Here is a 26945-nt window from a genome sequence, read left to right as displayed (position 1 = left end):
TGGTTCAGTGGTTGAGCATTGACCTATGAACTGGGAGGTTGTAGTTCGATTCCCGGTCAGGGCACAGGCCCGGGTTGCGGGCTCGATCCCCAGTGTGGGGCGTGCAGGAGGCAGCCGATCCATGATTCTCTCTCGTCATGGATGTTCTTCTCTCTCTCTCCCCCTCTCCCTCGCTCTCTGAAATCAATAAAAAAAAAAAAAATCTATTTAAAAACAAAACAAGAATCCACGCTGGCCAATCCAATAATGAATCATAAATTTTTATTTCAAAATGTAAACGTCACTAAACATGCATACACGTTAAAACAGTCAAATGTACAATTCCGTTCCTTTTTTTTTTTTTTTTTTTTTGCTTTTGCCGTTTGCATAGGAGGACATCATTACAATATAGACTTCTATGCCGTACAAAATACATACAAAGTTTCATCGGAGCAAGAGGCCCAGGCCAGGCGGGGGCTGTACATCGGCAATACTTCACTGTAGTGATCCAGGAAGGTGACGTGAGGTGATGGTTAAAAAACAAACAACAAACAACAACAGAGAAAATTCCTACGGAAAAAGGGAAAACGTGTGTTGGGTGGAAATGGTCTTGGACCCTTGGATCCCGCCTGGGGGGAGGGGGGAGGTCGGGGGGGGGGGCGGGGAGGTGGAGTTGGGCCAAAAGATTCCACACACACTCCACCCATGGCTTTGGACCGGGATGGGGTCATTCGGGTGGCGGGTCTGGGGGCCCCCCCGACGCCCCCACGCGAGCGATTCCCGGCCACGCGGGAGCCACAGCGAACATCTGGGAGGTGGCCCCCCCTTTCCACGCGCAGCCCAGCTGGCCCCCGCTCTGCGTGGGAGGTGCAGCCTCCGGCCAGACCTGCAGGTGCCCTGCAGGCATTCAGCTCGCACGGCGGCTGGCTGGTTGGTTTGCATCCGGCGGGGTGTCCAGTTGTCCACTAGGGAGACGCCCCGAGCCCTGGGAGCAGGCTGACCCCCTGCCCCGTAACCCCCCACCCCCCAGGCCCCCATCCTGTTCATCTTGAAAATCTATTTGTATTGATCTCAGAGAGGAAGGGAGAGGGAGTGCGAGAGAAACATCCATGATGAGAGAGAATCAGAGATCGGCTGCCTCCTGCACGCAACCCGGGCCTGTGCCCTTGACAGGGAATCGAACCGTGACCTCCTGGTTCCTAGGGCGACGCTCAACCACGGAGCCACAGAGCCACGCCAGCCCGGCCCATCCTGTTCACCTTTAAATCAAAGTAGTAACGTTTCTTAAAGCTTCATGAGAATGGGAGAGGCTGGGCGGGGCCCACGTCACAATAGGGGGTCCCCAGAAACCACATGGGCCCCTCTTCCCTCGGGGACGGAATCCAACCCTCCTAACCCATCAGGCACTCAACAGTGGGTGAGGGGAAGGCCTCCCCCGAAAGGGTGCTCAGGCATTTATTTGTCAGTAGTAAGCCGGGGGGGCACCCCAATCCTGACACACAATTCTCTGGAACGTGTCCGGGACAAACCTTCGGAGCTGCTCTCCAAAACGGGAAATTAGCCAGGCACCCGGCTGTTCCTGGGGCAGCCCCGAGCCCCCCCGACAAGCACCAACCCACATCCTCAGCGGTTAGCTTTTGGAAAATGGGGTCCCTGGGATGGCACCGGGAACCTTGGGGTGGCAAAAGGCATGCGTGACCCCCCAAAGCCCTTCCCGCTGGCTGAGATGTGCCTGATACTTCCGACCCTTTCGACCTTCTAGCACTTGTGTGTTTGACTGAGTGATTTTTTTATTTTTAAATATATTTGTATTGATTCAGAGAGGAAGGGAGAGGGAGTGAGAGAGAAACATCAATGAGAGGAGAGAATCATGGATCGGCCGCCTCCTGCACGCCCCCTAGCGGGGATCGAGGGCACAACCCAGGCACGTTTCCTGACCCGGAATCCAACCGAGACCTCCCCATCCCTAGGTCGACGCTCAACCCCTGAGCCACACGGGCCGGCCCGGCGAACGAATGACTTTTTTTAAAAAAATGGGTTTCGACAAAAGCAGCGCTCCCCATCCTGAGTCAGGCAGAACCGGGAGTCAGGAAAGAGGGGGTGCTATTGCTCTGACCACGTGTGCCTGTGAGGTTGGGGTGCTGCTGACGGAGGTCCCTGGGGAGCGCCCTGACCCTGTGTGGTCCGCGTAGCACCTGCTCCTCGCGAGAAAGGAAGCGGGCTCTTTACCACAGACAGCCCTGTGCCCACAAGCAGGCGGCTGACGGCCACCTGTGGCCCAGCTGTGTGTCCCCCCTCACCCCCCACCTCCAAATCGCCCTTCCCTGGTCCGAGCCGCGACCCAGGGCACGGGGAGGTCTGGGTACCCCCTGGGAATGCCAATGTCCGCCCCCGTGGGGAGGCCGGCACCTGCCCCGATACGTGGCCTTAGAACAAAGGAGGGGGGCCTGCAGCTCTAATGGGGGGGCCTGGCAGGATCCACAGGGCACCTCCAACCATGTTCCCATCGAGGGCATCCCTGCCCGTGGCTCCGTAGCACCCAGGGGCGGTGGGGGCTGCCTTTCCCGATGGCTGTGGGACTCGGGAGGCTTGGGGGGGCAGACAGCCGCTCCCCTCAAATGGCTGAGACAAAAGATAAACATAAAAGGGACACCCTTGTCTGGGACGTGACACCCCGCCCCCACCCCCCCACCCCTGCCATGGCTGGGTCCGGGGGTCCCTCGAAGGCTCATTTGGAGGGGAGCCCTCCCCCCACTCAGACAAGCTTCCTTTTCTGATCTCAGCCCCCTCGCCCGGCAGGGCCCGGAGGGAGCCCCCAAATAAAGGGGTTCGCTGTGACCCCTAGAAGGCCTGTGGGTGCCTCAGGGCACAGCCATGGCCCCGGCAAATGAAAGACCCTGAAATAGATCCTGGGCATCTCAGAAGAAACCGCAGGCTGTGTCCCCGGAGGGTCCTCCCCTGGTGGTGGTGGTGGTGGGGCTGCACTGAGGGAAGGCGGTTTCCAGGCCCCCCACCTGAACTTGGCCTGAGATTCGTGGCTACCCTCCCCCAGCCCCCTAAGGACCTTCCTTGTGGGAGATGAATTTTCATCCCAGATAACAGACCCAGCCGGGAAGGCTGTCTGCAGGCCCCCCGAGGGTCCTCCCATGGGGGAGGGCGGTTTCCAGGCCCCCTCGCCCCCCCCCCCCCCCGCCCTGTCCACCTGAACTTGGCCTGAGATTCATGGCTTTTACCCTCCTGCCCCCCATTGTCCTTCACGGGAGATGAATTTTCCTCCCGGGAAAGTCAGGGCTGGCCACTGGCCGGAACCCCAGGGAGCCCCAGGCCGGGCTGGGGTGCCTGGAGGGGTTCCCTCCCAATGCCACTCCCCTCCCCAGGCCAGACCCACACCCAGCCATGAGCCCAGGAACCGCTTTGGGAAATGCAGACACAGCCCGTGCTGCCTGCATAGGTGTGTGTTAAGGCAATGGTACCCCCCCTCCTTCCGGGGGAGCAGCCCTGGGTCACTGAGGAGAGGCCTTTAAATCCAGTGCTGTCTTTGGAAACAAGCCAACGCCCCCACGGTCCCCACCCCCACCCCACCGCACCCCCTGCCTCACCTCTAAGACAAACCAGCTCTTCCTCCCCCAAGGGGGCTGGGCTGAGGGTCCCCCCTCCCCCTTCCCGGGTGCAGCATGGGCGGGTCCCAGCCCCTCCCTCCCCCCAACGCCAAGGCCAACGGCTCCCCGTGGGGCGCCCCTCCCGCCACCTCCGCCTTCGGGGACCCCCCCCCACGAAGGACTTTGGAATAAAATTCCTGAACCTGGAGTGTGAGTTCCTGAGACGTGAAATGTGTTCAGAGTGTGGGAGGCTTTCAGGGGGACCCCACGCGGAAACAGCTTTGGGAGGGACCCCCCTTCCCCCTTTCCCCTCCCCCCTCCCCACCAGGCTTGGGAACTGGGCACGAAGACAGTTGGCCCCACGCCCGCGACGGGGTGTTTTCCGGTCCAGGCCTCCCCACGCGCCCGCACAGCCCACTCTCTCTTGCGGGGATCCATTGCAAGTGGGGCTGTGTCCTGCCGCCCAGACCAAGCCCTGTGGCGGGGGGTGGGGGGGGCGCACCCCCCACAATGACACCCAGGTGTGGGCACCCGGCTACTGCAGGCTGTGAGCGCCAGCCAGGCCTCGGCCACCCGGGTGATCTGTGTGCCCAGCACCCCACACCCTGAGCGAGGGGGGTGGGTGCAAGCGGGGTGGCCACCCCCAAGGCACTCCGGGCCCCGGACGCCCATCTACAGTCCCCTGAGGTCCCCGGGGTCATTCCTCCTCATCGACGCGGGCAGAGGGCTCCGTGAGATCCCCCACGTCCGCCCCAAACCCACACCCGCAGCCCGACACACACGTACACACGCGCGCGCGCACACACTGGCCTGGGGGCTCGCGTGTCCAGGTCCCGGCTGTGCCCGGCGGTCTGCAGGTGGACGGCACGTAGGGGTCCGGCCTCGGGGACCCGCCCAGGGCTCGCACCCGCAGCCGGCCCAGGCCTGGGGTCCGGGAGTCACTTGCTGACTCTCTGCTCTTCCTCGGCGTGGAGGGTGTGGGTGTGGACCTCCCGGCAGCTCGGTCAGGACAAGCAGAGGGACCAGAGGGGTCCAGGCGGCCGAGGACGCGTGCAAAGCGTTCCCACAACTTCCCATCTGCGGCCCCCCGTGAGGAAGCAGAAGGCACGGTCCCCGCGGGCATGTCTGTCCCATGACGCCCGGAAACTCCAAGTCACCACGGCCGGTGTCAGCGAGGTGCGGAGCGTGGCCACACACACACACGGAGCCTTGGGGCAGGTGGCCAGACCCCTCCACGCACCGGTTCCAGCAGAGGCGTCCCCAGAGCAGAGAACAGGCCACAGAGGCACCCTGGACGCCTGGGGACATCTCCTCGGACGACGGAGAACGCGATCCGATCCGGTCCGGTCCCCGGTGCCATCCGTGGGACGCTGAGTACTGAGCCGCCCTGGTCCGGGCCCGACTGTCTCCTTAGATGTCCATGGTGCCGTGTCTCCCAACCAGAACCTGTCCCTCCGATCCAGGGCCCCATGGAGAGGCCAGAAAGGGGGTCCCGGAGGCAGAAACAGGGAGACCGTCCCGGGGGGGGGGGGGCGGGAGGGGGGCTGCTCCTTTGCCCCTTTGCCCGGCTCGGCTTAAGGCATCGCTCTGAGCCGTCTCCGTTCTGAGCCCGGCCGGCCGGCCGCTGGGGCCCAGGCTGGAGGCTTGGGTGGTGGCAGCCAGAAGGGGGTCCCAGGCTTGGGCACCTGCCGGTCGCTGAACCCCAGCTTCCCGGCCGTGTCTCCAGCGGAAAACTCGAGTGCAAATCTCTGCCCAGAGTAAGGCGGCAGGAAGGGGCGCCTCCCTGACCTCACGGAACACGTCCATCCCTGAGAAAGGGGTGTCGACACCACGGACTCCCCTCCGTGGGTTTGTCCCTTGTGCAATCGGGGGAGAGGGGGAGGTTGTTTTTTAAAAAACATTTTTTTCCTTACAAATCGAGTTTGACACCTGAGGTGAAGAAGATAGGGGGAGGGAGGGGGTGGCCTGTGTCCATGTCTCTCTCTCTCTCTCTCTCTCTCTTTAATGAATCCGGCCCCGAGGATACTTTTCCGTGGAGAGAGTGGGAGGGAGGGAGGGAGACACATCGATGGGCTGGCCTCCTGCACGTGCTCCCTCCAACCGGGGCCAGGGATCCAACCTGCAACCCAGGTCCGTGCCCCTGACCGGGAATCGAACGTGGGACCCTTCAGTCTGCAGGCTTTTTTCTTTTCTTTTCTTTGCAGATGACAAAAGAGAAAGACGGGGATGACAGAGGAACTTAGAGCATCTGTCTGCTCATGGCTGTCGTGGGGGGAGAGAGAGAGAGAGAGAGACAGGGGGACCTCCGCGCGCGCGCGCGCACACACAGAGTCGTGGTGCCTGCGGGGCGGTGGCGCGCCGCGTCAGGGGTGGGGAGGGGGGGTCTGTGCTGCTGTTTGGGGGGCCTCGCAGGTTTGCGGGGGAGGCGCCCCGCTCAGGGCGAGCTGGCCGGGCTGACGGGCGGGCTGCTGGCGTCCGAGCGGCTGTAGTCGCTGAGCGAGCCGGTGCGCGAGCCCCCGCCGCGGCGCGGCAGCAGCCCCGGGTGGAAGTTGGCGTGGCGGCGCGCGTGCTTGGTGAGGTGGTCGCTGCGCATGAAGCGCTTGTCGCAGATGGGGCAGCGGAACTTCTTCTCGCCCGTGTGCGTGCGGTAGTGGCGCGCCAGCTCGTCGGAGCGCGCGAACTTCTTGCTGCAGTCGGGCCAGCTGCAGGCGAAGGGCCGCTCACCTGCGGGGAGGGGACACGGCACAGCGTGGGTCAGTCGGTCGGGGCGCACGGGGCGCACAGCCACCCCCACGTCACCCCCCGGCCCCCCTCCCCTCCCGGGGGACCCACGGCGGGCCCGCCCAGGCCACAGAGCTACGCACAGGCGAGCTGGTTTGGTTCAGTGCGTAGAGCCTCGGCCTGCGGACTGCAGGGTCCCCCCCGGGTTGGATTCCCCCGTCGAGGGCGCGCGCCCCGGGTTGCGCGCTAGATGCCCTACCACAAGGGGGCGTGCAGGAGGCAGCCGAGCCAGGATTCTCTCTATTCATGGATGTTTCTTTTATTAATTTATTTTAAAATATATTTTATTGATTTTAGAGAGAGGAAGGGAGAGAGAGAAACATCCATGATGAGGTTGCACACCGTCTAGTGGCGATCGAGCCCGCATCCAGGGCATGTGCCCTGACCAGGGATCCCAACCGTGACCTCCTGGTTCATAGGTCGATGCTCAACCACGGGGCCACACCGGCCGGGCGGCCCACGCCGGTCCTTGACGCTGCCCACCTGTGCCCCGCCCAGGAAATCCATGCCACTCCCCGCCCGCCAAACTGCCCCATCAAACGCAATATGAACACACACCCACGGCCGGCCTGGCGGCCAAGGAAAACCCGCCACATATGAGAGCGAAGCGCCAAGAGCCGCCACACGGGTCTCCCTCGGAAGAAGAGTGAAGCCAGCAAACAGAAGAGGAGGTGCCGGCGGGACCCCAGGGAGCCTCCCTCCCCGGAGACATTTCAGACAAAACGCTTACGCCCGTGCGCGAGGCAAACGGGGGAGACCAGACAGAAAGGAAGTCCGGGCGACGGCAACAGCCTTCAGACAGGGAGCGTGTCCTTTGCCCCAACAAAAATCCCATGAAAAACTGGAAATACGCTCAAGGAAACAGCCCCAGGAGGTGTGGGGGAGGAATAGCTCTGGAAAATATGTCAGCCAGTGTTCTCTCTCCCTGGGAACGCTGGCGTCCAGGGCCGTGTTTGCTGTCCTCACTGAGTTTATGTTTTTTGGGGGGCAGGGCAGGCGTGGGGGAGGAGGAGGGGCGTGGAATCAAACAGGAAAGCCAGCCATCCATTTTTAAAACAATGTCATCGTGACAGACAATAGAAGCTTCACGTTCAGAGGCGCAGGGACTCGATGCTAGGGGTGCCCCATGACGCTGGGGGTGCCCCATGACCCTGGGGGTGCCCCATGTAACAGGCGGCAGCGAGTCAAAGGATGGTAAACACAAAAGGGAGGAGAGCCTGGCCGGTGTGCTCAGTGGTTGAGCATCAACCTATGAACCAGGAGGTTGCGGGTTAGATTCCCGGTCAGGGCACAGGCCCCGGTTGCGGGCCTGCTCTCACCCGGCCCCCCTGTCCCACAGCGCCCTCCCCCAAACAGCCCGCCCTCCTGGACGTGGGCGCAGCCGGAGGGAGTGGGGGTACCCCAGGCTGGGTTGCGGGCTCCATCCCCAGTGTGGGGCGCGCAGGAGGCAGCCGGTCCATGATGCTCTCTCCTTATTGATGTTTCTTTCTCTCTCCCTCTCCCTTCCTCTCTGAAACCAATAAAAATATTTTTTAAAAAAAAAATGTAAAGAAAAGAAGTGACTCCCGGATCCCAGAACCCAGCCTGGGGTACCCCCACTCCCTCCGGCTGCGCCCACGTCCAGGAGGGCGGGCTGTTTGGGGGAGGGCGCTGTGGGACGGGGGGGGGGGGGGGGGGGCCGGGTGAGAGCGGAAAGGGGCTGAGTTCCTGCCTGGTGGGGCGCTGGGCGCACAGGCAGGGGTGCGGGAAGCTGGGGCCGGGCGGGGTCCCTGTGTGGGGAGAGGTGTGTGTGGTGGGGGCTTGGGGACCCAGGGGCCAGGCGCGCGCTGGGGGCGGAGGACCCAGCAGGTGTGTGCACGCAGTTGCGCAGGGGGGTGGCGGGTGGGAGCATGACCGGGGTGCTGGGGAGGCGAGGGGGCGCGCAGAGGCCGGCGGGCGGCCGGGGAACGCGGTGGCTGCGGGCCCAGCGCGCGGGGCGGGGCTGCAGAATGTCCCTGGCGCCCGGCGAGGCGGCTGCGGAGCGATTGCCTCATCTTATCAGGGAACAGCGCGTCCCGAGCGCTCGCTTGCCCAAGCCGCAGGCCCGGGCGGGACGGCGCGTTCCCTCCCAGGAGCCCAGGGGCGGGGCGCGCGGGGTCCCCCTCCCCTCCCCTTCCCGCTTCTGGGGGCCCTCAGCCCCGCCCAGGCCCCCGGCTGCCCGGGCCTCGCCCCGGCCTCCCCACAGCTGCACCTGCGCGCAGGCTCCGGGGCGCAGGTTCCAGCTCCAACCGCAGCTCAGCCCTGGCCGTGGGGAGGCCCCCCTCCCGCTGCGCCCTCCCCCCCCCCACCCCGGCGGGGCTCAGGGATTGCGCATCTAGAAACCCCGATCTAGGAACCTGGAGATCACGGTTCGATTCCCGAGGGTACAGGCCCCAGTTGCAGGCTGCATCCCCAAAAGGGGGGCGCGCAGGAGGCAGCCGGTCCATGATTCTCTCTCATCATGGATGTTTCTCTCTCTCCCTTCCTCCCTGAAATCAATACAAACATATTTTTTTAAAAAAAATAAATAAAAATAAAAGGCCCGTGTCAATCCATCCAGGCCTCCTCGCCCACCCAGCGGCCCCCACGGGGGAGGGGGTCCCTCCCGCACCCGCGGAACCGCCCCCTGCGCGCAGTCCCTCACGGGGTGTGTGTGGGGGGGGGGGCTTTTTCACTTTATTTTATCTCTGTGATCTGTTTTGTTAATTCTCTGTTGTTGAAAGCACTACAGATATTCCCCCCTTTCCCCCCATGGACCCCGCCAGCCCGCCCCCGCCCCCCCCCCGCCCCCCGCCCCCGCCTTCCCTTGACAGTCTGCTGGGGGCTCCTGCGGCTCTGGCTGCCCCGGGGAGGGGGTGTGGGGGGGCAGAGAGCACCTGCCCGGCCCAGCCCCCCCCCCCCCCGGAGAAGAGCAAATGGATCTTCATTCACAGGGGCGCCCAGGATCACATGGCCAGACCTCGGGGAGCAGAGGGAATCGGTGTGTGTGGGGGGGGGGGGGAGGGGACAGGGGGTGCCAGGGAGGGGCAGGGCCGCTCAGTCAGAGGGACGCACAGAGAGAGGCCGCCAACGGGCAACAGCTTCCCCTGAGCTCCCAGCCCCCAGGGCCAGGCCCGGGCCCCCGCACCCCCAGCCAGGGGGCCGCCGTCCACCCACAGGCCACTCGGATCGGCGGCGGCTGGCACGGGGGCTGGCACGAGGCCATGTCCATCTCCCAACCTCAGGACTGCCCTGAGCTTCCCTCCGGGGAGCCCCGTTCCGCTCACCCTCCCGCTCCGGGCAGATGGTCAACCGCCAGGGCCATCACCTGCCGGCCTCCAGGGAAACCCGGGCACGGCCCCCACCTCAGCCTCGGGCTCCGCAGGACGCCTGCCCGCTGCTGGGGAGGGGGTTCTCCTACGTTCTCATGGCCGCCCTGCCCGTCACTACAAACACCGCTGGTTGCCGGCTGGTGTGGCTCAGTGGTTGAGCGTCCACCTATGAACCAGGAGGTCACAGTTCGATCCCCGGGTCAGGCACATGCCCAGGTTGGGGGCTCCATCCCCAGTACGGGGTGCGTGCAGGAGGCAGCCGATCCATGATTCTCTCTCATCAGGGATATTTCTCTCTCTCCCCTCTCCCTTCCTCTCTGAAATCAGTAAACATATATATTTTAGAAAAATACAACATAATAAAAACACCCCTAGCAACCTAGGAAATGCTCCCCACAGATAATGCCAGTTACATTTTGTGTATCCACCGGATCGGGGTGACACGGGTCCAGGTGACCAGACAGGTTTCAGGGGTGGGCTTCGCCGTGACGGGAGCCCCCCACACCCCTCAGGAAGCAAGTTTAAAAGCAGACAGGAGGGGACCAGCCAGGCTCCAGGCCAGGCCCATCGAAGCCACCTGCTGCCCGCACGGCCCCGCCCACAGCTCCCCTTACATGACCTTGTCCTCGGAGCGGAGCGGGGTGCGCGTCTGCGAGGGGGGTCCTCAGAGCAGAAGGAGACATTCGCAAATAGCAACCGAGCCCCAGCCACCTTCCTCGGCGCCCGCCAGCCCCGGGCAGCACGCCAGGCGGGAGGGCCCCTGGGTCACCCTGCCCGCGTTGCCCGAGGGGCACCTGCCACTTAAAAGGCTGAAAAGGGAAGAATTTGCACAGCAGCCGAGCAGAGCCAGGCTGGTAATTGCGGCCTTGCAGGCCCTTCAGGCTGCTGGGGCCCAGGCTCCCATCGTAAAAGCGTAAAAGCCGCTCTGTTCACCCTCACATGACTGTCTGTCTGTCTGTCTGTCTGTCTGCTGAGAGCCAGCATGGGAGGTGGGGGCGGGTGGGGGGGAGGGGGGCAGCCAGGTGCTGGCTGCAGGCCGTTACTCCCAGGTGAGTGAGTCGGCCCAGCTGTCGGCCGGGGTGGTCACAGGGAGGGGTTTGGGGGGGCCCCTCAGAGACTCAGAGAAGCCAACCTGGGGGCACCCACACCGTCCCCTCCCCCAAAGAAACCTCACTCCGCAAGGTCGGCCCCGGGAGAGGGCACAGCGCCGGACAGACGGACGCCCTGCCTGCCGCCACCTGGCGTGGGCACCCCCGGGCAGCCGGGCGCCCCGGGCAACCCAGGGAGGGCCCCCTCTCCGCAGGGCTTGAGCAACCATCTGTCCTACTTCTGCTTCCTGTGTCTCTCTCCCCGCCCGCCCCTCCCCCGTCGACGTTCCTCGCTCCTCCCGGCCCCTCCCCGCCGCCTCCTGGGTGGGTCCCGCCAGGGGGCACCCAGCTGGGCCCAGGCACCTGCAGAGGCCAGCTCCCCAGGTGTGCAGCTGGGCTGTGTGTGAACCTGGGGTTCAATTCCCAGCCCCCTCCCCCCATTGGAGGCAACTAATCGGTGTCTCTCTCTCTCTCTCTCTCCCTCTCCCCCCTCCCGTCCACTCCCTCTAAAAATCAATGAGAAAATATACCCTCATTCCTGCAGTGGATTTATTTTTAATTTAAAAAAATTTTTAAATATATTTTTGTTGATTTTAGAGAGGATGGAGGAGGGAAAGAGAGAAGAAACATCCACACTGAGAGAGAACCATGGGTCGGCCGCCCCCTGCACGCCCCCCACTGGGGATGGAGCCCGCAACCCGGGCCTGTGCCCTCGACTGGGAATCGAACCCTGACCTCCTGGTTCCTAGGTGGAGGCTCAAGCACTGAGCCACGCCGGCCGGGCTGGGAAAACTATTTTGTTTAAAAAAACCAGTTGCACAGCCCGGCCAGAGTGGATGGATGGACAGATAAATACACAGGTTGCAGAATCTATACTAATAAAAGCGTAATATGCTAATTAGACTGGATAGCAGAATGCTAATTTGACTGGATAGCAGAACGACCTTCCGGACATCATTCCGGACGTCTGGCCACGGTGGCGGGGGCTGAGGCAGAGTCGGTTAGGAGGCGATCAGGCTGGCAGGCAGAGTGGTTAGGGGCGATCAGGCAGGCAGGCAGGTGAGCGGTTAGGAACCAGCGGTCCCGTATTGCAAGAGGGATGTCTGACTGCCGGTTTAGGCCCGATCCCACCTAAACCGGCAGTCGGACATCCCTGAGCGGTCCCAGGTTGCGAGAAGGTGCAGGCTGTGCTGAGGGACATCCCCCCCCCCCCCCGCTGTGTACAAATTTCCTGCACCGGGCCTCTAGTTCTATTATAAAATAGCAACGTTATATCCCAAACCCCAGCTCAAAACCGGGCTGGCTGCCCTGGAACCCAGAACCTCTGACCTCCGGTGACAAAGCAGCACCATCCACAGGCGTGGCTGCACGTGTGGTCACAGGACCACACACCGGGAATCACATGAAGGTGTCCCCTCCTCTCCCCCCACTTTGCTAGGGGTTACAAAACCCGTTGGAAACTTCCCGCTCCCAGAGCAAGTGGAAGGGAGAGGGAGAGACAGACAGAAACGTCGATGTGAGAGAAACACATCGATGGGTTGCCTCCTGCTCTAGCCCTGACCAGGTCTGGGCCGGGGAGGAGCCTGCCACCGAGATACACGCCCTCGACCGGAATCGGACGCGGAACCCTGCGGTCCCCAGGCCGACGCTCTGCCCACTGAGCCACACCAGCTAGCGCAAAGCTAAACATTTTTTAAATGTGGGGGCGGGGGGTGCGGCGATGAAATACTTATGGATAACGGGACACGGTGTGGGGACTTCCATGCCAGGCCTGTGCCGCCCGCTGGGCTGGTTGGGGCCGGGCCTGGCCTGGGCCCTCGGGGCCTGACGCCGGCTCCTGGGCCTCCCTGCAGCCAAGTGCCATGTCTGACCCCGGACTCCGCACGTCCACTCACTCCGGAGCCTGGAGCCCTGGGGAGTTCCCCATTCCCGTGGGGGGTGTGAGCCAGGCCTGGCTGAGGCTGGGGGGGGTGGAGGGAGGGAGGGAGGGAGGGGTAGGGGGGGTGTTATTCCCAGAAGCACCCCGGCTTCTGTTGAAAAAAGAAACAGACGCTAGCTCAGTGAGCAGTCCCCTTCTCTTCTGCACGTGAGCACCCTACAGGCCCAGGGACCTCAAGGGGACGGGGCTGGGGGGGCGGGGGGAGTCCCCGCCGGCCCCCCCCTTCCCTCCCCACCCCCTCTCCGCAGGCCCAGCTGCAGCCAGATCCGTGTGGGAACCCGGGCCCCTTCCCGGTAGCTATTCTGGGTCTGCGTGTGTCTCCCTCTGGGGGGAGGGCCAGGGTGGAAATGTGGGGGCTAAAATTAGCCAAAGGCAAACAATCGAGGCCAGGCCTGGGCGGGAGGGAGGTCAGCTGAGGACGGCCGTTTGTTTTCTGCGGCGGCCGGTCCCTCCCGAGGTGGTGGGAGCAGCGACAAAGGGAATTGAAAACGAAAACAGATCTGGAAGCCGACCAACTCCGAACCGACCGACCGCGGGGCCAGGCCAGATGGCAGGGGCTTCGCCCGCCCAGGACCCTCCCCGGCCCCCACCCCCACCCCAGGGCTGCCGGCCTGCCTGTGGGTTCCCGAGGGCGAAGGCGGGATTGCAGAGGGCTCCCCGGGCCCCGCTCTGGTGGCCCTTGCCTTTCTTTGTCTTTTAATATTTTTACTGACTTTTCGAGAGAGAGGAAGAAGGGTCTTGCCTTTTTAAAAATATTTCTATTGAATTTTAGAGAGAGAGAGAGAGAGAGAGAGAAACATCGATGTGAGAGCGGAACACTGACGGACCAAAGCCCGCAGCAGCCCAAAAGGGAATCGAACCCGTGACCTTTCGGTGACCCTTTGGTGCCTGGGACGGCACCCAAACAACCGAGCCACACGGGCCAGGATGGATCTTGTCTGTTATTTATTTATTCTTAACTTTTTAAAAATTGATTTCATAGCCCAGGGGTCGGCAAACTCATTAGTCAACAGAGCCAAATATCAACAGGACGACGATTGAAATTTCTTCTGAGAGCCACATTTTTTAAACTTAAACTATACAGGTAGGTCCATTGTGATTCACTTAATTAGGGTCCTCCTCGGGCTTAGGAAGAGCCACACTCAAGGGGCCAAAGAGCCGCATGTGGCTCTCGAGCTGCAGTTTGCTGACCACAGGCCTAGAGGAAGGGAGAGGGAGAGAGAAACACCTGTGATGAGAGAGAATCCTCAATGGGCTGCCTCCTGCGCGCCCCACACCGCGGACCGAGCCCGCCAGCCGGGCCTGTGCCCCGACCGGGAATCGAACCGGAACGCTCACCAATAAGCGACACCAGCCGGTCAAAGGGCCTTAAGTGACAGATCAGGGCCGGGGACAGGCAGCCTCTTCCTCCTCCTCCCCCCGAAAGGCCCCTCCACAGGCTCAGAGGAGGCGTCCCCAGAGCCCCGACCGCAGGAAGGCGTGGCTGGGAGGCCAGCGCCAGGGCCCCTGGGACCAGGGGGCAGGAGTGTGACTGCTGACTGCGAGGTGGGCTGGCCTCCTCCTGGCCCCTGAAGGCCTCCGAGGAGCTAGCTGCCCAGTCGTCTTGGGATTCTATCTTTTTTAAAAAAAAAAAAAAATGTTTTTCTTGATTTCAGAGAGGAAGGGAGAGGGAGAGAGAAACAGTCATGATGAGAGAGAATCATGGATCGGCTGCCCTCTGCACACCCCACACTGGGGATCGAGCCCACGTGGCCTTGATCGGAATCGAACCAGGGACCCTTCAGTCGGCAGGCTGACGCTCTATCCACTGAGCCACACTGGCCAGGGCTTTTTTTTTTTTTAAGGTCCTTTTATTTTATTTTATTTTATTTTATTTTTCCCCATTGATTTTTAAAGAGATTGGAAGGGAAGGGGAGAAGAGAGAGAGAGAGAGAGAGAGAGAGAGAGAGAGAGAGAGAGAGAGAGACATCGATCACTTGCCTCCCATAGGCACCCGTACTGGGGACTGAACCCAAACCCGGCACGTGCCCTGACCAGGAATCGAACCCGTGACCTTTCGGTGCCCAGGACGACGCTCAACCACTGAGCCACGCGGCCGGGGCAGAACCCAGTTTCTCGAACCCAACATACTCCTACCTCCTGCACTCGGCCATGTCACAGGCCTGACCCCGATGAGGGCCGGGGGGGCAGGAGACCTGAGCGTCCCACCCCGGACCCCTCCCGTGCGGGGCCCCCCAGTGTCCCTGTCCCCTGATGTCCCACCCACGCCCCTGTTCCAGGCTGCACCTCCCCAACTCCAGAGACCTGGATGCTGACCCCCCGCCCTGCCCTGGGCACCGGGGGTGTGGAGCCCTGGGCGAGGGGTGCGTCCGGCCCAACTGCCCGGCGTCTAGAAACCGGAAGTCTCTGGGGGGCAGGTGGTGCTTTCGTTTCTTCTTCCAGGTGCAGCTGCGGCCTTTGAAGGAGAGAGGCCGGACGTGACCGGCGCTGACAGGCTGGGGCTGGGGCTGGGGCGGCGGGCGCACGGCTCTGAGACACCGGGGCTCGGGTAGGAATGGAGGAGGAAGAGGTGCCAACAGCAGGACCCCGGCTGGGAGCCACAGGGCCTGTGGGAGCCGAGAGGGTGCCGCTGGGCACAGGCGGGTGGCGATGCCCAGATCTGCCCCTCGTCCCCATGGCTCTCTGAGAAAGTACCAGGAGGAGGAGGAGGAGTGGGCTGGGCTCAGGGCAGGGAGGCGGGCAAAGCAGGCCACCCCCAGAGGCAAGAGCCACTCAGCCAGGGCACCCAGTAGTCCCATCCGGCCGGTGTGGCTCAGTGTCTGAGCGTCGACCCAAAAACCAGGAGGTCGCGGTCGATTCCTGGGTTCGATTCCCGGTCGGCTGGGCCGACAGGCTCCTCGGGGCACAGGCACCAGACAGTTGGGACGTATTGGGGTGTCGGCCCTGAGAGACCTGGGGGCCCCCAGGCTGTAACAGGAGCCCGCCCGCCGCCTATCTCAGCAAGAGCAGGCGTGTGTTCCCCTCGGCTCCGGAGGATGGAAAATCCAAGATTAAGGTGCCAGCGCCCGTGGGTGCTGGTGCGGAGCCCTGTGCCTGGGTCCTGGCCAGAGTCCTATCGTCCTCCTCACTGGGAGGGGCGGGGGTGGGGCTCCGGAACCTTCTAGAGGAGCCGGTCACCTCCCAGAGCCCCCCTCCTAATAACCCCATCCAGCGTTAGAGGATTTCAGTGCATGCATTTGGGGGGACACAGACATTCGGGCCAGAGCAGGGGGCATCCCCTACGGCCAAAGGCACCCCAGCCGGCCGGTGCGGCTCAGTGGTTGAGCACTGACCCACGAACTGGGAGGTCATGGGTTCGATTCCCGGTCAGGGCACATGCCCGGGTTGCAGGCTCGATCCCACAGAAATATCAATGATGAGAGAATCATCTATTCATATTTTAAAGATATTTATTTATTGTAAAAAATATTTTTAATGGACCTCAGAGAGGAAGGGAGAGAGGGAGAGAGACACACACATCATTGGTGAGAATCATGGACCAGCTGCCTCCCGCACAGCAGGTGGAAACGGGGGGCCCCTCACTGCCCCCCCCTCAGGGAGGTGGCCCATCCTGGGGACCAGGCACCTCATCTTTCACCCCAGGTTCCAGCTCAGCGGCTGCTGCTCTTTACAGCCGGGCCAGGTGCCACTCTCTGGTCCCTGGGAGCCTCTGGTACCTGGTAACCAACAGTAACCAACGGTAACCAACGAGGCTCACCTGAGACCCGCTGAGCACAGCGGCGGGCAGGGGGTCTCCATAGCAACGGGACGCTCTGGGAACGCATGCGCACTGCGGGCTGCAGGGCTCGAGCCATCGGGCGGCTCTGGGAGAAGTGGGTAGTCCTTGCCCCGCGGCCTGGCTCAGGGGCTGAGCATCGACCTAGGAACCAGGAGGTCAGGGTTCGATTCCCGGTCAGGGCACAGGCCCGGGTTGCGGGCTCGATCCCCAGTGCGGGGCGTGCAGGAGGCAGCCGGTCCATGATTCTCTCTCATCGTGGATGTTTCTGTCTCCTCCCGCCGCCCCCCACCCCATTTTTTTAAAGAAAATAAGAGCCCTGGCTGGGGTGACGCAGTGGTTGCAATGTCGGCCTGAGCACCGAAGGGTTGAGGGTTCGATTCCCGGTCAAGGGCATGTGCCTGGGTTGCAGGTGCGATCCCAGCTCCAGCCGGGACACGTGCAGGCAGGCGGCAGCCAATCCAGGTGTCTCTCCCACATCAATGTTCCTCTCTCTCTCCCCTCCCTCCCTCCCTCCCTCCCCCCTTCCACTCTCTCTAAAAAAGAAGAAAAGGCACTATGAGCCCATCCTAGGAACCCCAGACGGTGAGAACGCGGGCCACAGGCACATGGAGCCCCAGCTCCGCCAGTTGCCATGGTGACCCAATGTTTACCTCGGGTTTGCTTAGTGGGAGGAGGAGGCAGACCTACCGGGAACCGCCACCAGGCCGCCTTCTCCTGCCCCCCCCCCCAACCCCCCAGGGAAGGCCGCCAGGGTCTCCCGGGCTGAGCCAGGGCTGGAGCACAAAGGGACAGGTGGGGGGGGGGTGTCCCTCACCCACCCTCCGCCCTCCACTGGTTGGAAAAAAAAACAAGCTTAGAGGCACTCCCCCTCCAGGGAGCATGCGGAGCCATTCCCTTCCCCACCCCCCCTTGGGCATGAGCTCCCCTCCTTCCCCCACAGGCAGGCGTCCCCTAACCTCTAAGGGGCCCCCTGAGAGCTGCAACCAGGGGAGCAGTGGGCAGCGGCAGCTCGTCTCCGGCGAACCCCCAACCTGAGCCAGAGAGAGCAGCCCAGCCTAAGTACATTCTTGCTTGCTTTTCTAAAAAACAAAACACACACCAAAAAAAATGCTAAAAAAAACAACAAGTAAAAAAGAAAAAAATGCTCAGATCCCACAGTGCGCGGGCCAGGGAAGAAGGAAGGGGAGGGGGGAGGAGGGAGAGGAAGGGGAGAGGAAGGGAGGGGAGGAGGGGGCACCGGGCTGAGCCCTCAGCCCCTCAGACAAAAGCTCAGCCGGCCTGGCCCCCAGCCAGGGCCATCCCACACCAGGCTGCTGGCTGCTGGCGGGTGTCCAGGGCAGGATGATGGGGCCTGTCCCCCTGGGACCAGGCCGGTGCCCCCTCCAGCTCTGCCCAGGGTCCCCGCTCGGCCCGGAAGGCCAGCCCGGCCGCCACGACTGGGCGCACAGGACCCCTTCCTCTGTCACCGGCCCCCACGGGGGGTCCCACAGAAACCATGTCCGCAGCCCGGAGCCCCCTGGCCGGGTGCCTGGGGCCTGGCTGCCGTCCAGGGAGCGAGTGTCCTGAGCTCTGGCGGGAGGCTGAGCACCTGCACGTGAGCACAGACACGCACACGCACACGCACGCACACACGCATGCACACGCTCATACGGGACACACGCAAAGACACCAGGTGCCACTCAGCATAGACACCCAGGGAACCCCCGGTGCCTGAGGCCAAGCGACAACGTAGGTTTTAGAAAAACAAGACGAAGCCCGGCTGGTGTGGCTCAGTGGGTTGAGTGTCGACCTATGAACCAGGAGGTCAGGGCACAGGCCCTGGGTTGAGGCCTCGACCCCCAGTGGGGGGCGTACGGGAGGCAGCCCATCAGTGATTCTCTCTCATCACGGATGTTTCTCTCTCTCTCTACCTCTCCCGTCTTCTGTGATAATCAACACAATATATTTCAGCCCTGGCCGGTGTGGCTCAGTGGATAGAGCGTCGGCCTGCAGACCAGAGGGTCCCGGGTTCGATTCCGGTCGAGGGCATGGACCTCGGTTGCGGGTACATCCCCAGTGGGGGGTGTGCAGGAGGCAGCTCATCGATGTTTCTCTCTCATCGATGTTTCTGGCTCTCTATCCCTCTCTGTAAAAAAGCAATAAAGTATATATATTTTTTAAAAAAGTCAATGGAAACATATCCTCAGCGAGGATTAACAAAAATAATAACAACGGTTTAAAAAATAAAAATCTCTGTTGAAAAGAACAGGAGACGACGCCAGCGTCGCGGCGGATGGGGACCTGGGGTGGCGTGAGGGCGCCGGGCAGGGGCTCGGGTGGCCGTGCGCCCGACCGTAAGGCAGGATCACCCAGAGCCGCTCAGCACCCACACTGCCCGTCGTTGGTCCCGTAGATTTGCAAGAATATCGGCGGTGGCTCGCTAACCAGTTCCCAGGGATCACCCCTCCTTCGGGGAACGTGTCCTGGGGTTTGTTTCTGCCGAGACGCCCGGGGTGCGGCCACGATGCTGACCCCCGGCTCCCAGACCCTCCCCCGATCCCAAGTGGGGTGTGGAGCAACTTGTCCGTCAAGCGCCAGGCACAACATCCCTCCCCGGACACGCCCGGGCCCCGGGGCCTCCGCCCCTCCCTCCCCCCACACACAAGGGCGGGGTTCTGAGGTTCCAGGGCGCCTTTGGGGTTTCCTCTGGCTTTCCCAACACTTCCTTGCTAAGCCCTCTGGGTCCAGCAGCCATTAGCTGGAGCTTCGCCCTCCAGCCCTAAACCCTTTCTTTTTTGTTATTGTTTTTAGTGAGCACGGAGCTAGCGTTAGAGACAAGCCACAGGCCCCGAGAAGGAATTTGCAGGGGGAGGTGAAGTCTACAGCCAGGTGCTATTTCTTGCAAAGCTCATGCATGGTGCACCCCGGGCTCCAGGGTCCAAACCTGGGCCCCGTGCTGGGGAACCACCCCTCACCCCCAGGCAGGCAGGCCATGGGGGGGGGGCGGGGCAGCCACACGGGCACATTTCATCAGAGGTGTCAGCCTCAGCGCTTTTGCAAACAGGTCACCTTGGGTCAGCCTGGCCCCGGGCCACGGAGGGCGGCCAAGTTCCTGGTTGGCGCGTGTTTCCGGGTGAGGGACCTCATGAGGCAGGGCCATCGATACACCGCCCCCCCCCGCCCCCCGCCGCACGGACACGCCCCTAAACGAACCCCCCGCCCTGCGTGTGCCCTCCATCCGGCTGGTATGTGATGTCGGTAAACAAGGAGGGTCACACACAGCCCGGGTTGGGAGCAGGTGGGGGAGACACCTGTGCTGGGGCCTGGCAGGATCCAGGGGGTGGGGGGTGGGGTGGGCAGGGAACCAGCCTCTTCAGCTTCAGGCAGGGACCTCCATGCCTCCCAGAAACCCAAGTGACACACAGCACATCCCTAATGGCTGCAGGGGGGGTGGGGGGTGGGCGCGGAAACCGGGCGAGGTGGACCCTAAGATCTAAACTGAACAATTCACCCAGAAATCAGAGTCCCCATGAGCAGATTCCGGGTTTGGGTGCTCAGCTCGGCCGCAGCAATGAGCAAGGTGCCACACGTGTGTGTGTGCCTGTGCGCACACGTGTGCCCGTGTGCATGCGTGTGTGTGCACCCATGTGCACGCGAGCGGAGCCCAGGGGCAGAGCCTTGGGGTGGGGTGAGGATTTGTTTCTCACACGCTACGTGCCAGTGTCAAATCAACGCCAACAGCGTAAAAAGTTAGCATCGGATGCCTGGCCGGCGTGGCTCTGTGGTTGAGCTTCGACCTGTGAACCAGGAGGTCACGGTTCGATTCCCGGTCAGGGCACAGGCCCGGGTCCCCGGCTCCATCCCCAGTGTGGGGGGCGTGCAGGAGGCGGCCGATCTGTGTTTCTCTCTCATCACAGATGTTTCTCTCTCCCTCTCCCTTCCTCTCTGAAATCAATAAAAATATATTTAAAAATAATAAATAAATGGCAACCATGTTTTTTTTTTATTTAAAAAAATATTTCCGCCAGCAGGACCCCGAGCACCTAGCACCTGCCCCGTCGATGGAGGTGGAAGAGGAAGCAGAAATCCACGGGGCGGCCGAGGCGGAAGCTGCACATCGACAAGGACAGATGCCACCTGCCCAGCCCATACCTGGCTGCCCGTGACCGGGAGGCACCCCGAGCCTCCAACGCCGCCCCCCGTCTCAGAGCGTTGCCCCGTGAGTTACTCATTAACCGTCGTCCAGGCGAGAGCGCTCTGTTCCTCTATAGCGGGCGCGCCTGGCGGACACGGACACTGCCTTAACCACGTGACCCAGCAACGGGCAGACCTGGCACTGCCAGCCCGGCCCTGCTGCGGGCGGGCCAGGGGGTGCCAACGTCACCTGCTGTGTTTTTTATTTTATTTTATTCTCCTCACCGGATGGTATTTCCCATTGATGTTCAGGGAGAGTGGAAGAGAGAGGGAGAGACTGGAGAGAAACATCGACGTGAGAGAGACACACAGATGGGTCGCCTCCTGCACGCCCCCGACCAGGGCCCCGGCCGGGGAGGAGCCTGCCGCCGAGGTAGGTGCCCGTGGCCGGAATCGAACCCGGGACCCTTCAGTCCACGGCTGACACTCCATCCACCCGCCAGGGCTCAATACAAAAAAAAATTTTTTTTTAATTAAAAAAACTATTTTTAACTGCCTTCTTAAAACACAAACGGGGCACGCCCCCACAGTGGCCTGACACTTCAGAGCTCACAGCTGCAAACTCAGATGCTCACGGGGGGGCCTCCAGCCCTCTTTCCGCTGCGGGAAGGAGGGAAGGAGGGGTGCAAGAGCACCTCAGCAGGCCCCACCCAGTGCCAGCCGTGCCGGGTGGGTGGGTGGGTGGGTGGGGTGGGGGATGGTCCCTCGCTGCTGCTGCTGCAGGGGCTGAACTGGGCCCAGGGGAAGCCACGGAAAGCCAGCGGGCGGGAGGGCAGGGCAGGGCGGCCTGCGGGAGGGGCGGCGGGCTCTGTCGCTGGTTTTTAGATGTTCTCAGGGTGAGGGGCAGTGATGCAGCACGAGCCGCAGCCGTGGGGAGACCAAGAAGATGTGTTTAAAAACACACACACACACAACGTAATGTGTCTTTTTGTCTTTTATTTTAATTATTATTATTTTTTTTAAATACGTTTTTACTGAGCCCTGGACGGTGTGGTTCAGTGGTTGGAGCATCGGCCTGCAGACCGAAGGGTCCCGGGTTCGATTCCGGCCAAGGGCACGTACCTGGGCGGCAGGCTCCTCCCCGGCCCAGGCCGTGGTCGGGCATGTGCAGGAGGCAACCCATCGATGTGTTTCTCTCACATGGGATGTTTCTCTCCGTCTCTCCCTCTCCCTTCCGCTCTCTCTACAAATCAATGGGCAAATACCCTCAGGGGAGGATGAACAAAGGAGACATTCGAGGTGGCTGGCTGTGCCCTCCACGGCCCAGGCCCGGAGGCTGGGTGCACAGAGCCCCAGAGCGCCCCGCGGCCAGCAACACGGATGGAGACGACACCCAGGACGGAAGCCGGTGACAGACACGCGTTGGCGAGGGTCAGACACACGTCTGGTACATGCGTGCAAAGCCCTGGATGGGTCTGGAAAAGGGCCGCGCGGGTTCGAGGGGGAGGGGAAGGCTCGCACGCTCTGCCTGCGCACTTCTGCATTTGTTTGAAGTTTCACAACCAGCCCCACGGGCAGCCCAGCCCGGGGCGGAGTGGGAGAGGGGGCGGGCGGCGGCCGCCTGGATGTGCCCGGGACAAAGTGCTGGCCCCCGGCCAGGCCAGCCCGGAGCTGCCCTGGGAGGGAGAGAACCCGGCCGCTCATCCCACTCACCCTGCACTCGGAGGGGCTGCCGGCTTCCCCGAGGCCCACTGCGCCCCGGGGCACCTGCGAGGGGGTCCTGCCAGCAGCGGGCCTCGGGGTACAGCCAGATCCCCCCCCAATCCCCTGTCTCGCTCAGGAGGGGACCCCTGGCTCAGCGGGGAACCAGCAGTTTCAGACAAACCCCACCCAAACGCTAACAGGAAATGGCTGAGAGAGTGCGATCTGATGGCTTCCCACCCTCACCCCCAACGGGGCAGGTGACTCGGACGGTCCCTAGGGGTCTGCAGGAGGATGGGACAGCGTGCCCAGCCCAGCGCCCACCGTGCTGGCCAGACCCCCAGAGCTGCTGACCTGGGCCGTGGGCAAGGAGATGTTTTGGGGATTTTTAAAAAATATATATTTTTACTGGTTTCAGAGAGAGAAGAAGAGGGAGAGAGAGAGACATCCATGATGAGAGAGAATCATGGGTCAGCTGCCTCCTGCACGCCCCCTACTGGGGATGGAGCCCGCAACCCGGGCCTGTGCCCTGACCCCAAATCCAACCATGACCTCCTGGTTCAAAGGTGGATGTTCAATCACTGAGCCACACCGGCCAGGCAAGACTGTTGCTATTTTATCATAGAATTTGGACTCTCTCTCTCTGTCTCGTCTCTCTCTATCTCTCTCTACAAGTACACATGTAACTCCTGGCGACGGAGGGGAAACAGGGCACAGAATTCATTCTCAGAGCAATGCTTTGTGGGCACAGATAGGTAGACACGTATAGCCAGACAAGAAGGATGGAGGGGCCATTCTCGGGGGGCCCACCGAGCCCCTCCATTTCCGACAACAGCCTCCCACACGGAGGAATCTCCAGATGCAGGACGTGGGAGCTGGGGGGCGGGGCAGGGGGGAGGTCTGGCCTCCCGGGGCCCAGGCCTTTCCTACTCTGAATGTCTTTGAATGTTCCCACCCAAGCCCATCAGCCCCAGTGAGAGTCAGCTCCCGGCCTCCCACACCCTCCAAAGCCCGTCTTAGCGGACGGACCAGGCCTGGGCCGAGGTGCCGACCCACCCACCCACCCAACGAGAAGTCGCTCGAGTTACAAATGTGTTTGGCGTCTTTGTTTTGTTTTCGAGGGCGTTTTGCTATGACATCAACCATGACTCGCCCTGGCCGGTGTGGCTCAGTGGGAAGAGCGCGGACCTGCGGACGGAAGGGTCCCGGGTTCGATTCCAGTCCAGGGCATGTGACCTCGGTTGCCAGGCCCGATCCCCAGCCCTGGTCGGGGCACGTGCGAAGGCAGCCGATCGGTGTGCCTCCCTCACATCAACGTTTCTGTCTCTCTCTTTCTCTCCCTTCCACTCTCTCTAAGAATCAAGGGAGCCCGGCCGGTGTGGCTCAGTGGTTGAGCGTCCACCTAGAAACCAGGAGGTCACGGTTCCATGCCCGGTCGGGGCACAGGCCCAGGGGCGGGGCTGGCTTCACCCCAGTGTGGGGCGTGCAGGAGGCGGCCGATCCATGATTCTCTCTCATCATGGGTGTTTCTCTCTCTCTCTCCCTAACCCTTCCTCTCTGAAATGAATAAAAATACATTTTTTAAAAATTAAAAAAATAAAACCCGCAGTGCTCGGCGGCAGAGCAGACCCGGGACCTGGAATATGCGATTCCAAGGGTCCCAGCGGAACCGTGGGCCCCTGCGGTGGAGGCGGCCTGGGGAGCTGTGCACACCCGGCCCCCGCACTCATCACAGACGGGGTGCACCTCAGGCTGGGCTGGTTCCATCCTCTTTGGCCAGCTTTGGGGTTCCAGGCACACCCCCCACCCCCAGACTGGCTCCCAGCGCCCTGCCCCAATCCTCTAGCATGGGGTCCGCGCAGGGCCCACAAAGCCTGGACCCCCGCAATGGTTGGGGGGCGGGCCGCAGCCAGCCAAGGCCGAAGTCACCCCCAGACTAAAGCCCTCTCCCCTCCCCCCTTAACTCCCCCACCCCCAGCCAGGCCAGCTCCAGCCACGACAGCGCGCCCGCCCTTCACCCAGCCCCTCCCCAGTTCTCCAACCCGGTGCCACCCAATGGGAGGCCACAGCGAAACCGGCCGCAAAAAAAGATTTTCCAACCAGTGAGTTCCCGGACTAGTGCGGGCCTCGGCCCTCCCCGCCAAAGAGGTCCCCAGCCCCAGCCACGCCCCAAGCGCTCACCCCGCCCCTGTGTTGGGGTCCCGGGCGCTCGGATCCCAGCTGGGCCCCGCCCTCGCTGCCACACCCACCATGGCCCTGCTGTGCCCAAGCTAAACCAACACCCTCCCTCCAGGGACCCAGGCCCCATCTGGTCCACACAAACCCTTACTTCGGACACTCAGAGGGCCTAGCAACGGCCCGCCTTCACCCTGGGCCCCACTTCACCCCGGACTGCCACGCGGTTTTGGGGGTGGAGGGCCACATGCCTGGGCCGGGAAACGCAGAGGCAGCCCTCCGAGGGCGCAGTGCTAGTGAGATGCGCGGGTCCTGGACGCTTGCAGACCTCGGATCCGCTCAGTGGACCAATGCAACCGAGAGAGGGCAGCAATTTTAATTTTTTTAAAAAAATTATTATTGACTTCAGAGAGAGGGAGGGGGAGAGAGAGAGAGAGAGAAAGAGAAACATCCATGATGAGAGAGAAGCATGGATCGGCTGCCTCCTGCACGCCCCACCCTGGGGATCCAGCCCACAACCCGGGCCTGCGCCCTGACCGGGAGTCGAACCTTGGCCTCCTGGTTCCTAGGTCTCGAGGTTCAACCCCTGAGCCACGCTGGCCGGGCCTGGGCCGCAATTTTTAAAGCGGTATTTCCATCATCTGATGGGCCGTTTTATACGTGAGGAGGCTGAACCGCTGGGAACCAGAAAACAGCAGAAGCACACGGGGGGTTGTCTGTCTGTCGCTTGCCCCAAATCGGGAGGAAGTGACCTGTCAGCGGAGGACGCACGTGAGCTCAGAGGAAAGATGCGGTTCTTGCCATCGAACTGGGAGAGAAAAGTTGTCATCCATTTAAACGCGGGTGGGTTTTTTGTTGTTGTTGTTGCTACTTTTGTGTTTTTAAAACAAAACAACCAACCTCAGCTGAATCAACTCCCAGGTCGAGGGGCCCTGGGGTCGGAGAGCGGGCGGCGGTCCCCGGCCCCCAGGCTGCCGCCCCGGGACGCCCACCCCCGCGCAGGTGCCGCGCGCCCGCATCCGTCCGGGGCAGAGTGAGCGCAGGGCCGGGAAGTGGGCAGCGCAGGGCGACGGGGCGGGCAGGGGGGCGGGGCCCTCGTTTCTGGAGAGAAAGCGTGGCCTCCCCAAGGAGCCCTCGGGGTCGGGCGTGCCCCCGCCGGCCGGATGGGCGTGGCTCCCACCCCGAGCCGCCGACCGGGGACCGGGGACCGCCCCCCGCAAGCTCTGGTTTCGACAAATTAAACCTTAGAGCGCTGGAAAAATTACAGGAAGAGGAGAGCAAAGAATGTGCCGAGTGGCTAGAGGGAGCCCTGTCCCCGCGTGAACTTCGCCCGCCGCGCGCCTCGCCTCGCCCGGCCGGCCCCGCCCCTCCCGAGCGCGCGCCCGGGCGGCGCGGGAGGGACCGGGAGCCCGGGCACCCCCTTTCCTCGCGGCTCCCGGGTGCCACGGCCTCCCGCATCTCCCCGATCGTTCCGGGTCCCCCCCTCCGCGGCCCCCACCCAGCTCGCCCGCACCTGCCCGCGCCGGCCCCCGGGTCAGGGCGGGGTCCCCGCCCCCAACTCGGATGACGACATCCGCCCCCGCGGCCCCGCCCGAGCGCGCCCGGGGAGGGGGCGTGCCCGGCGGGGGCGCGGTCGCCAGGCGGGTGCGGGCTCCGGGAGCTGGGACACGCCTCGCGGGGCGCGCGGGGCCGACCGCGGGACCGAGTGGTGGGGGGTGGGGGGGGGAAGGGGCGAGGCCCCGACCGTCCCCGGCCATTTGCGCCCTTGCGCCCGGCCGGCGGCAACGGGGGCGTGGCCCGGCGCCTGGCACGGGCCCCGGTCCGCGCGCGCGGCGGGCGCCCGGCCGCCCCACTGACCTGTGTGAGTTCTCAGGTGCGCCTTGAGGTGCGAGGATTTGCCGTAAACTTTCTCGCAGCCCGCGTAGTGGCACTTGTGCTTCCGCTGCGGGGATTCCGGGTCGGCGCGACTTCGGCCCCGCCGGCCCCTTTGTCTGAGGCCGGGCTCGCCGCTCCCCGCGGGCCCCGACTCCACGCCCGCCTCGGGCTCCGGCTCGGGCTCGGGCTCGCTCCACGCGGGGCTGAGGGGCGCGGCGGCCGCGCCATCGCCGCCGGGGGAGGCGGGATCGGACGCCGGGGACGCGGCCGGCGGCAGGCGGCAGGGGGTCCGCGCCTTGCGGGCCCCGGCGCCCTCTCTGCGGTCCGTCAGGGCGGGCGCGGGCGCCTGCTGGTTGAGGTCCGCCAGGATGCGCGCCACCACGAAGAGCGAGGCGCTGTCCTTGCCGTCGCGGCGCTCCTCGACGCGGGGCAGCGTGGCGGCGGCGGCGGCGGCCGCGCCCTCGGGGCCCGGCTCCGGCCCCCCCTCCCGCGGCCCGTGCACGACCGCGCGGCTGGACATGGACACGAGGCACTCGGCGGCGAAGTGGTCGACATAGGCGGCGGCTGCCATGCTGCGGGCTCCGCTGC

At 63.2% G+C, this 26945-nt stretch overlaps 1 protein-coding gene across 1 annotated transcript; it reads right to left on the bottom strand.

The window, feature by feature from the left end:
* Positions 1-244: 244 nt before the first annotated feature.
* On the bottom strand, positions 245-26945 carry KLF13 (KLF transcription factor 13). Its single transcript, XM_081114848.1, has 3 exons — positions 26340-26945; positions 4365-6302; positions 245-549 (listed from the first exon to the last, which is right to left on the bottom strand). Exons 1-2 carry the CDS (start codon positions 26926-26928, stop codon positions 6013-6015), a joined length of 879 nt encoding a protein of 292 aa, XP_080970974.1. The 5' UTR covers positions 26929-26945; the 3' UTR covers positions 245-549; positions 4365-6012.

Source organism: Myotis nattereri (assembly GCF_964212035.1).
Source record: "Myotis nattereri genome assembly, chromosome: 21".
NCBI lineage: Eukaryota > Metazoa > Chordata > Mammalia > Chiroptera > Vespertilionidae > Myotis > Myotis nattereri.
This window is presented reverse-complemented; position numbering and strand designations above follow the sequence as displayed.

Bases quoted from the DNA above. Each gene is read 5' to 3' on its own strand.
- KLF13 (XM_081114848.1), bottom strand. From the start codon at position 26,928: ATGGCAGCCGCCGCCTATGTCGACCACTTCGCCGCCGAGTGCCTCGTG. The intron at 6,303-26,339 runs GTCAGTGGGGCG...CCCTCCCCGCAG, and splicing joins GCACCTGAGAACTCACACAG to GTGAGCGGCCCTTCGCCTGC.